General features: G+C 42.5%; 1 protein-coding gene across 9 annotated transcripts in view; it reads left to right on the top strand.

Moving 5' to 3' along the window:
- SORCS3 (sortilin related VPS10 domain containing receptor 3) overlaps positions 1–14,533 on the top strand; it is a 742,043-nt gene that overhangs the window by 693,467 nt on the left and 34,043 nt on the right. For all 9 annotated transcript variants that reach the window (XM_079900511.1, XM_079900512.1, XM_079900510.1 and 6 more), the window contains 2 exons: positions 708–841; positions 11,508–11,621. In XM_079900511.1, coding sequence (XP_079756637.1) covers positions 708–841; positions 11,508–11,621 — 248 coding nt within the window. The remainder of the gene's footprint in view (positions 1–707; positions 842–11,507; positions 11,622–14,533) is intronic.

Here is a 14,533-nt window from a genome sequence, read left to right as displayed (position 1 = left end):
GACTAGGAGACCCCACCAAAGATGTGATCATCTCACCTTTTACTGGGAAGCATGAGAGCATTTCTCAGACCAGCCTGAAGTCAGTACCCAGGAGCGTGTGGACAGGACCACAGAGAAGGGGTGAGAGGTGGAGGTGAGGGGCTCTAGCAAGGCAGATATTTAGCGCTATGCAACATAGGCAGACTTCTTTTTTCTTCAGAACTATTGGGTCCTTATAATTTGTACCAACAAATTATTATCCTCCTCTTTGTGCCCTTGACTAGGAATAAGGACTTGGACACAGTAGTTTATCATAGAGAGGGAACTTATTGGGTCCACTTCAATTTTACTCTGAAGATGATGTGAAAAATATGCCAGAAGTGGGTTCTTTTCCGCTGGAATTTCTGCTGACGCCATTCGGGCAATTGCCGGGTGGTCTGTGAGGATGACCTGGAGTGTTTGCATTCTCTGTGGAGGTGGAGAAGAAACAAGACGAAGTAGCCATCACTGGCTAGGTTGGGTGGAGGGGCAGTGATAGGCCAGCCTCCCATAGTGTTCCTCTTGCGGGGTAGAAAAAGACCAGCCTTTTAATCTTGGAAACTCCTGAATGGTTCCTGGGAGGGAGGTTTCTGCATAGAGTGATGAAAAGAGAATGAAGAGGCTAACGCTGGTTTATTTCACCATCTCTGTGTTTTTCTGCCTCTCTCACTATGGACTTCCTTCCTAAGGGGGAGCCTTGCATCATGGGAGAAAGGAAAATATTCAAGAAACGCAAGCCAGGAGCTCAGTGTGCCCTGGGCCAAGACTCCTCAGGGACGGTGGTCTCAGAACCCTGTGTCTGTGCCGACTGGGACTTTGAATGGTGAGTCCCTGGGCATCTCATTGCCAATTCCAGCTAGACATTTACTGGTTGGGGGGATGAGGGTGAAGATGAAGCTGGGGAGGAAGGCATGCCTAAGAGATAGGTGTGTCTGCTGGCCTATGGGCCTGGCTGCCCCAGTTCCTGGCCAGATGGGATGTCTGCATCCCTGGAAGGAGGACAGGAGGAGGCGATTTCACAGGGAAGATCACTGTTCTATCAGAGAAGCATGTCCAAGGAGACTTCTTCCCATCTTCAGTTAGCATCTGTCCTGGAAAGTCCCACAGAGGTGGGGCTGGGCACAGAGAGCTCAGAGAGCTGCCACCTTGGGCAGTTACCTCCAGAAACGTTAGCTAGAATTGTACTCTTCCAAATGAGCTCTCTTATCATCATTTCTTTTTTTCTCCCTCTAATGACAACCACAAAGAATGACTTTGACTCTCACCTATTAGCTAATGACTCACAAATTTCCAAATATTTACCTCCATGTCTGGCCTGTCTCTCCTCTTGGATGGGGACATTTGTGTCCATCTATTTACTCAGCATCCATCTTCCCTTGAATTGCTAATAGGGATTTCAAACTTGGTGTGGCCAAGCAGAATTCTTCCTGAACACCCACTAGTGGAAGCAGGTTTTCAACTTTTCTTAAACCACCACCCCCCATCCCGGACCAGTTTTTCCAAATTCAATAAAACACACTGATATCCACTCAGTTGCTTAAGTCAAAATCCCAGGAGAGCTTGATTTTTCCCTTTACCCTCAGGTCCAGGCCATCCACAAGTCCTTGAAAGTCCCTATTTCCAAAACACATTCTAACTCAAAGCACCTCTACCCATGACCACTGCAATCTGGATCACTCCAACAGTTTACTAACTCACTCTCTGCTTCCACTCTGGTCACCCTGAAATCTATCCAAAATTATATTTTAAAAACCCAAGTCAGATCTTATCACTCCTATACTTGAAGCGCTCCAATGGCTTCCCCTCTTCCTTAAAATATAATCTAATCTTTCTTTGCTCCACTGTAGATGACTGACCCATTGCCATTGTTCCTTAACTTCTTACTGTTCTCCCCTCATTCACCATTTTGCAGCCACACTACTATCTCCTACACTTTGATTAACCCAGACTCATTCCTAGCAAAGGAAACAGCAGGTGCAAGGATCTCTTCCACATGTCAGCATGGCTGGCAACTTTGCATCACTCACGCCTCAGCAAAAATAGCAGCTCCTCAGAAATGCCTTCTGAGACCATCTAATCTCACCTACACCCTGGCACTCTCTGGCACATCAGCCTGTTTAATTGTCATCTTAGTATTAATCACAAATAGAGAGATTGTGTTTTTTGATTTCTTTATTATTGCCCATCTTTCCCCAGTAGAATGGAAGTGTGTGAGTGCAGGAATTTTAGACATTCCTTATTGTTGCATCCTCCATGCCTAGCCCAAAGTAAGCATTAAACTGTCATACGATGTTTCTGAATGTTGTTTCTTTTTTTTTTTTGCGGTACGCGGGCCTCTCACTGCTGTGGTCTCTCCCGTTGCGGAGCACAGGCTCTGGACGCGCAGGCTCAGTGGCCATGGCTCACAGGCCTAGCCACTCCGTGGCATGTGGGATCTTCCTGGACCGAGGCACAAACCCGTGTCCCCTGCATCAGCAGGCAGACTCTCAACCGCTGCGCCACCAGGGAAGCCCTGAATGTTGTTTCTTTTAGGAAAGTCAAAAACCTTCCCAAACCTGGGAATGGGTGATCCCATCGGTGATCGCAGAGTCATCCCAGGCTGATTCCAGTTGGATGAATTCTTCCTCTGTGTCACAGTCAAAAACTGAAGTTCATTTGAGATATTTTCATCACCCATTCCAGGTTAAAAGACAAAGCTAAGGGCTCAGGTGTCAGCCTATAGACATGGAAGGGGCAGGACAATGACAGAGCTGCATTAGGGCTTATCTGGTGTCTAATAACAGAAATAAGTCCAAATGGGTACAGAGCAGCTGCCCTGCCCAGAAGCCTCACCCCCTCCATCCTCATTTCATCCAGCCTGTTTCTTGATTTGTTCTGTTAGCCATCTTCCATTTCCCACTTCCTACTAGGACTGTAACTGGTAACAGCAAGCCCGCTTGTTTACCATGACTGCCCCTTACCTGCTCTTCATCCCTGAACTCATGCCTTGGAAAGCTGGACTTCAGCAAGAATCGTCCAAATGGGGTGTGCTAAAGGGAATTGAATTTAAATGACAGGGTCGTATCTGTAGCATGTTTGACCCTTTGGAAACAAAGGATATTTTCACAATGGGGAAGAATAATTTTTAATTATTAACCACAATCCAGAAAAATAGTCATAGCAGTGATACAGTAGGCCACTCAGAATTATGGTACATGGCATATTGATGTCAACCTGAATGTGCAGAATCTGAATATCAGGCTTCCTTGTGTCCTTCTGCAGACTGACTCCATAGAGGTGCATCGTCTTTGCATATGTCGTGCTACATTTTCTCCTGTGTCTCTCTGAACTGTACTAGACCCTCACCCATTGTTGGGAAGCCTTACAATTGAGAAAGAGTAGGAATCATAATGTAAATATTTTTTTCTTCAGCAGTTACATTAACATTTACTAGTCTGGGAAAAAAAACCCAGCTCTGATATTCAGTTTTTGACCTTGGGAAATTTACTTAATCTCTATGACTTCACCTCCTAGGCTATTAAATACAAATATATAACATGTATCTCATTGGGTCCTAGGGAGGAATAAATGAATTCACATACATCGTTAATGTGAATAAGGAATTTATCCTAATGGTATACACGGCTTTTGATGCTGCGGTTGTTGTTAATCTTGAGCCCCAGGGTTAAGTGGTCCCCATGGTATTGTTAGCAAGTAAATCAGAGCTTATACATCCAGATAAGCACTGTCTTCAAAGTTGAACCTTTGGGTATTATCCATTTATTTCAATGGCGATGGCTTTGCTTAAACTATTTCTGAACCTCTTTGGAAAACTGCTGTCAGAATGCATCTATGAGTAAAGAAGTGGAGGGAGAAGCCCTTGCAAAGTATTCTATGGTTCTCACACTTGCATTGGTAGAGGTGCCACCTGGACCCAACACCCTGTAATGTCAGTATCATTACTATGACATTTTAGTGAGAAGAAAATTAGCATCTGGAATGTAAGTTACTTGACCGAAATCACATTAGCAGTGAGAGAAAGAGGTGAGGATGAAATGTAAGTCTAGCTAAATTCCACATTCTCTTCTCTATATCATGCCATTTCTCAAGAAATCAAACAAATCTTTGTTATTTTAGATACACTTTATTTTTCAGAAGAAATAGGGTCCCCAAGTTTGCTTATTCTAAAATGATCTCATCCTCAAATGATCTAAGTTAACTGCTGGTGATGAGGTTTAATATAGAATGTTCCATTAACTCTAAACCAATGCCAAATAAAGTAGTTTTGGCCATTGGTACTGGGAATGTCATAGGTGTATGGTGTACAAGAGGACTTTATAGAATTTTGAGGGGAGATATATAAGACAATATAGCCAATCATACCTCATATTAAAAAGAAGATAGAACCACTTGTGTCTGAGTTAGGACTAACAAACACACAGGACTTGAAGCTGGGTTAGTAGTCATAATCTGAGAACAAAGGCAAAAAAATCGTGTGACCTAAAAGTATTTTTGCACTACTTCTGAGTATGGCAGAGAGAGTTTGATTCTGAAATTCCTGAGATTTTTTGTTGTTGTTATGGTGGTTTTCATGGACAATGGGACTGAGTGTTTAAAATTTTTTTCTTTGTTTTATTTTTAAGTCAACTTCAATAAGCATAGGTATCAGTTAAAAATACAGTTTTTCCCTCAAATACAGTTTGTCTGTTTGTTTGTCTTTAATGCTTATGCTGAAAAATCCGTGTATGGCAACAGTTTCATAGCCCTGTCTCCTTCTCGATGTTCCTTCCTACCAGGAAGTGTTAGCTAAGGAATCTGAAGACCCCAGCTTGGTTAGTATAAGCGATAACCATTCATATTCCACCTAGTTGTTTCCCTAAGCCAAATCAGGTCATGTTCATTGGATTGGTCCAGGCAACTTTTAAGTCTCAGAGACAGCAGGGAGTAGAGACTGGGGAGGATGGATTAAATGCATTGATTCTGGTGGAAAAGTTAAGGAGTGCGGCCTGGGTTCACAGAGGAATTTTCTGCCCGTATCGTTCTGCTTAAGAAGGAAGGCTTTATAGATTCTCAGATGCCTTTACTTGTAGAGCACCATTGAATTTCGCAATTTTCACTCTTCCATCCAGAGCGGGTGTCAGTAACAAGTATGAATTTTACATAAATACTGGTGTTTCTACTTAACGGCCTCATAAATCCCCCAGCCTTATGTTTACTGTACAGAACCTCTCTGTAGCAACCTCCATCATGGCACTGGTGAGGGGCTAGGAGCAAATCCTCCGTGAGAAGTAAGTTTGTCAGAAACTACTGAGTAGTCGGAAAAGGGAGCTGCTCTGAAGTCCTATGAGGGCTCCTAGGAAGTACTTGCCCCCTGGGAGGTCCAAATGCATTTGTTCAGTGAGAAACCAAGTTGGACCGGAGATTATGCCAAATTGTTCTCTTTCCTACTCCTTCATCCAACCACTCACACAGCAATAATTTTGCTGAGCACCTACTAGGTGCCAAGTTTTTTAGATGGATTAACTTAATCTTCCCAACCAGCTCTTGGAAGGAGAGTCTGTTATCATAGGCATTTTATAAATGAAGAAATCGAGACAAGAGAGGTTAAGTGTAACTCATTCAAAATAATAATATGCTACTCCAGAGTTTCAAGTCTCAGTATGTCTTTTTTTTTTTTTTTTTTTTGCTCACACCTCGCAGCTTGTAGGATCTTAGTTCCCCAACCAGGGATTGAACTCAGGCCCGTGGCAGTGAAAGCGTGGAGTCCTAACTACTGGACCACCAGGGAATTCCCAAAGTGTCAGTACGTCTTAGTGTTTACCTTCTATGTCCAGTATGGCTCCAGACACACAGAGCGAGTTTATCAAGTGGCAGTGTAGAACGACGAGGGGAAGAGATTTGGGGTGCCGTAGTACATAAATTCAGGCACGTCTGAAATCTAGTCAACCTTTAGTGTTCTGCATATAGGGCTCAATCAAGCATATTTTTTCTATAGACTAGGCATTGTAGAAAAATCGAAGATGTATTAGCCAGAGGTATCGGATGCAAAGGAGGGATGACAGGAAATAATAGAGTATAATTGGGTGCTGAATTTCATATCCAGACCCATGCTGTACAGTATAGTAACCACAAGCCACACGTGGTTATTTGCATTAAAGTTAAATACAATGAGCCCATCGACAGACGAATGGATAAAGAAGATGTGGTACATATACACAATGGAATATTCCTCAGCCATAAAAAGGAACGAAATTGGGTCATTTGTAGAGACATGGATGCATCTAGAGACTGTCATACAGAGTGAAGTAAGTCAGAAAGAGAAAAACAAATACCGTATGTTAGCGTATATATGTGGAACCGAGAAAAATGGTACAGATGAACCGGTTTGCAGGGCAGAAATTGAGACACAGATGTAGAGAACAAATGTACGGACACCAAGGGGGGAAAGCGGTGGGGGGATGGGGGTGGGGGGGTGATGAATTGGGCGATTGGGATTGACATGTATACACTGATGTGTATAAAATGGATGACTCATAAGGACCTGCTGTATAAAAAATAAAGTAAAATAATTCAAAAATTAAAAAAAAATTAAATACAATGAAACATTCATTTCTTCAGTTCCACTAGCCACGTTTTGGGTGCTCAAAAGTCACATGTGACAAGTGGCTACCATATTGGATAGCATAGATGTAAAACATTTCCATTATCACAGAAAGTTCTGTGGGACAGCACTCGTCCTACCTGCAAGTGCTAGGAATGGTCAGAGCAAAGAGATCACTGAGGACTGGAGTAATGATGGAAGGCTTCCTGCAGGAAGTGGTGATGGGGCTGTATAGACTTGCTGCTGAATAAGTATGAGGAAAATGGGCAGCACATCCAAGAAAGCAGATATGTGAAGGTTGTTGATGAATAGAGGGGTATGGCCAGATGGGTAGCATGGGGTTAGATTAGGAGAGACACTTGAGTGATGATTGTTTGATTTTTCAAACAATTTCTGAAATGGTTTGGATATAATTATCTTTCTATCTCTATAGCTCCATTTAGGCTGTGCCTTAGCAAATGATGATGACGTTAATTATTAGTCCATTGTTTTTGTTGTGGTTTTTGTTGTGGTTGCTTCTCTTTTCTGAGTGTTCATGCTGTGGCTGCCAAGAACCTCTGTCTGATCCTGAACCCAGCGTGCTCTACTGTCTCCTAAAATGAGACAGAGACACCTGTGGAACACTCATCCTAGAGCCTCAGCTCCCAAATGGAGAAATGGAGGAACTGGGGGTCAATGAGGCTATGATGGGGTAGTGCATAGTCTGAGAGTAGGATACCCCCTACCACTGGGCCAGCAGAGACCATGACTTCTTGGATGACTCCAAGAGGCTCAGAATGACATTAGGCCTTCCCTGCTGATTAAATGGGTGTTTCATGGGCTTGTACTAATGCTGAACCAGCGATCAGGAGTCTCAGTTTTCACCTTTGGTTAACATCATCAGGTGTGTACAATCTTTAACAAGTCTTTTCTCCTCTTTTTCTTCTCCTTCTCAATCTGTCAACTGAGGGGATTGAACCCAAGGAATACAGGTGTCCCTTCCTATTCTGACATGCAGAAGCTTTTTGATTTCTGAACCTTTTCTTGTCTATTCCTTCTTTGGATTGTCTGAGGCTTCTCCCTGGATGGGACTTGGAGGACACATAGGTCCCTGTGTGTCCTAAATGGATAAGTTTTCCCATAAGCGTTTAGAAGTTCTAAACCCTTTTATAGTCAAGAAAACCACAGAGGTGGCTTATTTCTTAAAGGAAACTATCTGTGTGTTTGCAGAAGCTGTGGTAGCTTACTTCCCAGAGGCAAATCAAACTTTCTGGTACATTCTCTCCAAATGTCACAATTCAACAGAAAACCACCTTTCCTCAAGAAGCTGGAGCGACAGCTGGGACAGCTTATTTGCTGACATTGTAAAAACTCCAGAGCTGGGAGGGAGCTTAGGCAGGATGAGAGATTTTAATATACATTTAGCAGAAGTTAATGAAGAAGTTCACAGCTTGGGGGCGGCCAGTGATGTTTCCATTAATGTTATTAAATATTAATGAGGTGCTTTTTCTCTTTGGGGCAAAGCAGCATGGCTGATGCACCTTTTTTTTTTTGGTGCGTGGGCCTCTCACTATTGTGGCCTCTCCCGTTGTGGAGCACAGGCGCCGGACACGCAGGCTCAGCAGCCATGGCTCACGGGCCCAGCCGCTCCGCGGCATGTGGGATCTTCCCGGACTGGGGCACGAACCCGTGTCCCCTGCATCGGCAGGCGGACTCTCAACCACTGCGTCACCAGGGAAGCCCCTGATGCACCTTTTTAAATTACTACATCACTAACAGGTAGCAGAGTTGAACAGAACTGCTAAAGATGTTTACATTTAGCAAGGAGAAATAAGACATTTCTCTCCTTCCCAGAGCTGCTTAGGAGAACACCCTTCCTTCAGAGATTACTAATATTTCTTAAGATTCACAGGACATTCAGTAGATTTACCTCATAAAGGAAGCAGGGAATTTTCTAGAAGTAGTGCAGACACACCACAGCCCAAAACTTTCTGCAGATAAACAATGCTTAGAAATCAGATATTCAGTGCTGTACTGGAAAATGTTTAACCACCGGCTCTCTGGAAACAAAGAAACAAATAAATAAGCCCTGATTAGTAGTGTTTGCTGATTGCTATAAATATTCCCACCATATCTGATTTCAGGTTACCAACATGGCATCGCTGAATGCAGAATTAGGAAGCACAACATGTATCTATGTATTTACTGTATAGAAACATAGACATCAGTGACTTAAAGAGCATAAATAATAAAATGATATACAATGACATTTTATATGTAATATTTATTGCATATAATAATGCAGCAAAATAATGAGGAATTTCTGTGTTTTTGGTATTTATTATCCTTTGAATATAATTTATTGAAATTTTGTATAACTTAATTTTCGATAATAGTTGTGTTTAACAACCATTAACTAACTTGCAAAATTCCTGGAATTTTAAGTTGGCTCTCATGGGCGGTTACCAGCTGGCACAACATTGAGTCCATGTGAACTCTCAGGCTGGAAGATCTCCAATCATTGATCAGGGGAGGCATGGCAATAGATTACCTTGACAGACATGTCCCTTTCTCCTTTTCTTCCAGTTTCATTTAAACTCGCCGTATCAAAGCTGGTCTTGACCTTCACCTTTCCGTGTAGCGATTTGCAATGACTCAAGCTCACAGTCACTCCACAGGCATCTGTTGAGCACCTGGGATTCTCTCTGTGGTCCACACTGGGAAGTCAACCATGGGCTCACAGTCTCCCTGCAGAAATAGACCAGATGCCATGGGATAATCTGTGCAATCATTTAAAAATGTAATTAGAGTATCATTCGCCCAGTAAATATTTATTCAGCACCTTCAGTGTCCTGTTCTAGACTCTTATATTGCCGAACAAAACCAACAGAAGGGTTTGCTCTTTTGTAGCCTTGATGTTTCTAAAATGCTAGGACCACAAAGGTTTGGTCCAGGGAAGCAAGAATGGCTTCATCAGACCTAGATATTGAAGAAGGATACATAGGAAACCACCTGAAACAGAAAAAGGTAGAGTGCTTCAAAAGCCCTGGGCAGGACTTCCCTGGTGGTGCAGTGGTTAAGAATCCACCTGCCAATGCAGGGGATACGGGTTTGAACCCTGGACCGGGAAGATCCCACATGCTGCAGAGCAACTGAGCCCGTGCACCACAACGACTGAGCCTGTGCTCTAGAGCCCGCGAGCCACAACTACTGAGCCCGTGTGCCACAACTACTGAGCCCGCGTGCCACAACTACTGAAGCCCGCGTGCCTAAAGCCTGTGCTTCACAACAAGAGAAGCCACCGCAATGAGAAGCCTGCACACTGCAGCGAAGTGTAGCCCCCGCTCGCCACAACTAGAGAAAGCCCACACACAGCAACGAAGACCCAACGCAGCCAAAATAAATAAATTTATATTTAAAAACACACACACACACAAAAGCCCCAGGCATCACACAGACAAAGACAAAGAGGGTTAAATGTTGGCCTGAGTTCGGTTTGGAGGAAGGTGGTGACAAGGTAGGGTGGGGTCAAACCGAGAAGATAATTTATATAATCTCATCAGTCAATTGGTACTTCTTAACTGTACTGCTTCATCCTGTATCACACTGTGTTCTGCTTGATACTCTATTACTCTGTTTTGTTGGATTTGAGGCCTGTTGTCTTCCTCTCTCCAAAAGACTGAAAACCCCTTGAGAATAAGGATTATGGCCTTCACAGGACAAGGCACATACTGAGTAATAAATGTGGAATTAAACTTTTCTTTCTGTCTCCCTTTCATTGCTATCCTAGTTACCCACATAGACAATTTGCATCTATTTTCATTGGACTTTAATTAAATCTTGGCTCAAAGAATAGGAGAGCAGAAAACGAAAGGAGGGGTGGGTCTGGAGAGAGCGATTTTCCTGTTGTTTTATGTTTTATTAACACTCAGTGGATCAGTATTCAAATGTCCAGATTGTTCTGCCCTGTCTGTGGGTTTCAGGACATCTTTGGTTGCTTGACTTGGAGGCATGACTCCTCCCCCAAATTTAAGCCACCTTCAATGACCTGGGGTTGGTTACAAGAGTTACAAAATGCCTACTTTGTTGCTCTTTTTCTACCCTGGAATTTATGTTTCTGGGAGCTTTATAAAAGTCCAAGAAGTAAGGCAACACCATTTACATTTCAGATGGGAGAGCGCCTCTCCTACAATGGTCGATGACTTCCTCATTCTGGAATGTGGAGGAAAGGAGCAGAAAATCATACCGGACTTTGTTTCTTCATTTTACTATAGCTAGGCTTTTACAAAAACATGGAGAAGAGCTACAGTATAGTTTTTGTGGGGTTTTGTGTGTGTGTGTGTGTGTGTGTGTGCGTGTGTTGTTTTTTCCTAAAGGAAACAAGGGACCTGTGTTATAAATAGTTGGGAAGAGTTTGAACGACTGTGTATATGTGAATGCAAAGGTGTATATTTGTTTGAGAGAGAATTTCAGAAAAAATGAAAATAAGATCAATGAATTCCATTTTGGAATAAAATGTGGAATCTGAACACAGAAATAAATCTTGACTGTTAAAGTCATCTTCTTGGTTGTCATCTACTTATTTCAGTAAATCCACTGTGATCCAAAATATACTTTTAAGCTTACAGCATCCCGCGCACCCACCCCAAGCCAGTGTACCTGCCACATCATGTACATCCGTACTTGTTTAAGCCTGGACCCTCCATCTGACAATCTATTATGTCTTCTATACACTGAACTCCGAACGACTTTGGGATTATTTCCAAATCTGAAAATCTATTTTCGAAGTATGAATATTTGTCCCGACTGGGAATATTTAAAGAATGTGTTGCAGCTTTGGGGATGGTTAAAGGGATGTGTTTGTGTGTGCCTGTGGGTATTTTCACATTTGTGCATCTATACCAGTATGCAATATTTATTTTCTCGACAGTGACTATGGCTATGAGAGACATGGAGAAAGCCAGTGTGTCCCAGCTTTCTGGTACAATCCAGCATCCCCGTCAAAGGACTGCAGCCTTGGTCAAAGCTACCTTAACAGCACTGGGTAAGTAAAATACCTGAAGGAGCTCCAATCACTGTTTCCCTGTTTCCCTAAGTTGGGATCAAAGGAGGACTCCTACTGAAGCAAGGTGGAGTGTAGATAGAGTTTGTTTGTAACAGGTGGCTTCTGAGGAAAGCTGAAGGGTTCTTTAGCTGGAGCTAGCTTTTTTGGAGCATCAAAAGAGATTTCTAGAGGGGTGGGATAGGGAGGGTGGGAGGGAGACGCAAGAGGGAGGACATATGGGGATATATGTACACATATAGCTGATTCACTTTGTTATACAGCAGAAACTAACACACCATTGTAAAGCAATTATACTCCAATAAAGGTGTTAAAAAAAAAAGAGAGATTTCTGATTACCCAGATTTCAGTACCTTTTGCTATTTGCCTCTGAAATACCATAGCTATTATTTGATCAGACCTTCTCTTTTGGAAGGCGATGCCACCTTATTTTCCAGACCCCAATGGAAATAAATGAACACTAGTGGTGTGCAGATACTACAGTGCTTTCTAGTGATAGATGAACTGAAGCTCTCATAGACCGATGACAAAAATTTAGAATGAAAAGTCAAAAGTCCCATCCTAGGAACTCCTGGATTAAGAAGATCAAGGCACACTCTCTACACTTGTCAAGTTATGTATGTTTCTCTCTTTGTTCACTTATTACTTACTCACTCAGATGCTTGAAAAAATTTTCCTTGGAGATCTGTTGTCTTCCCCTTTCCTTTGCCACTCCTATGACCTAGAACAGATTTGGAAAGTGGATTGGTGGTCTGAGACAGTGCTTTTTAAAATTTAATGTGCTGTGAATCACCTGGGGATCTTGTTAAAATAAAAGCTTCTGATTTAGGAGATCTAGAGTGGCATTGAGATTCTTCATTTCGACAAGCTCCCATGCGATGTCAGCATTGCTGGTCCTAGCACTAATCTTTGAGTAGCAAGGGACTAAAGTGTTCTGGAATTCAGTCTCAGCTCTTCCAATGGATCTTCTAACATCTCACACAAGTTACTCACCAGCTCAGTACTTTTACCTTACTTGGTTGTAAAATGATAAGAGTACTATCTACCCAACTGATGTCTACAGAGGAAGAAAAAGCATGATGGAAGAGGTATATTGAGTGGTCTGAGATACTGTGAGAAACATACATTTTTTAGCCAAAAATTTGGTTCTTAGGGAGCTATTCCTGGGATCTGAGCTGAGGTTTAAGCACTGCTGATGTCATTTTATTGTACGTGAATGGTCTTAGGGATTTAAGCCACTCAAACTACAGATCCAGCAGCATGAAACTTAAAGACATGTGGTGTCAGAGACTAAAGTGCTACGAAGTTTGAGGAAGAGGAATACAATGGGCACAGAAGATGAGCTACGCCACCAAATTCCCAGCCAGAACATACCTGGACATAAGCTGGAAGATAATTGCATTAGGGCTTCTCATATGATCCTGTGACATGTGTAGGTAGACCCAAGTTTAAGCAAGTTAGGTGCACCAAAACCCCAAGTAGCCATCAAATAAATCAAGAAGATGAAAGGGAAAAACTATTCATTTTTTTCAAAAGATTCACAACAAGTGAATCTCCAGGTTGCTTAAATGTTGGCTTCTAGTACAAATTGTCGACCAGCTGGCCAGTTGAGACTGAAGAGTTGGGTGATATCAAGTGTGCATTAGGACATGATACCCACCAAAATATCTATCATAGGTAAAACTCAGTATCTTCTAAATGACTAAAGCTCAGCAAGAAAGTATAGGTTAGAAAAGTTTGATTATATAGACCAGTGCTGACCAAAAGAACTATAATACGAGCCACATGTGTAATTTAACATTTTAAAATAGCCACGCTGAAAACGTTTTTTTTAAAAAGTGAAATTAATTTTGGTAATATATTTTATTTAGCTCAGTATGTCCAAAATATTATCATTTCAACACACACCACTAACCAAGTTCTCAGTAACCACAGGTGGAAAGTGGCTAGCTTATTGGACAGAGGAGCTCTAGAACCATTATGAATTCAGTTGACAATTAAAAATAATATATTGATATATCTATAAGAGGATATATTATAATTGCTTATGAGGCAATAACTACATATAACATTTGCTTGACACCCTCCTGAGATCTCTGGATGGAGATGTGGAGCTGGTAATTCAGCAGTACGTGAGGGGCAGGGGGAGAGGAAATATCAGGGATAGTGCAAGACTGGTATCACTTATCAGGAATTTGCTTTCACCTGCTCTCAAGGCCACCAGAAAAAGGCAACATGGATGGACCGGTTGATTACTCCTGACACACAGGGTGAAAGATGTGATGTGATGATGGCGATGATGGTGGTGGTGGTGTCGGTGTCTGTGGCGCATTTATTTTATGTGGTTTTACCAGAGTATTGATTTTATGCAGCCTTACAGACAGTGATGTGCCTGGAAATAAAGTCTGTCGTGCAGGTCAGGGCTGTGGGCAAGCTCTCGGTTTCACGTGCTGGGGTCAGTGGTCAAGCGAGATGTCATGTCATCACTGTGCGCAAAGATGCCTTTAACCTAGAAGGTCACAGTGTTTACGGGGAGGTTTTCCCATGCAAGCTTCTTCTTTGAGGCAGTTTTACCACAGCGGGATCAAATAGGAGTTTCAAACTGGTGCTTCTAGTCTGGCATTGGTGATGAGTGAGAAATGAAATATTAACAAGGAGAGAAAATGTGCTGTAAAAGAGCCCAGTGGCTCCACAGTAAAGGCTATTAGGTATTAGGGGATGGGATGATGTCCTGGGGGTAGAGGGAAGACCAGAAGAGGCTTTCTGAGTAGTCATAGTTAGAAGGCTGATCTTCTAGCTGCTTTCTGGCCTCAGGGAGGTAGGCACAAGTCTCTCCATCACAGAGAGAGGCACCTGCTTTCCTTGCTTCCCTAGTGCAGTGGGTCTGTATCCTC

Source organism: Stenella coeruleoalba (assembly GCF_951394435.1).
Source record: "Stenella coeruleoalba genome assembly, chromosome: 16".
Lineage (NCBI taxonomy): Eukaryota > Metazoa > Chordata > Mammalia > Artiodactyla > Delphinidae > Stenella > Stenella coeruleoalba.
Note: the sequence above shows the minus strand (reverse complement) of the source record. Positions and strands in the feature narration are given on the sequence as shown.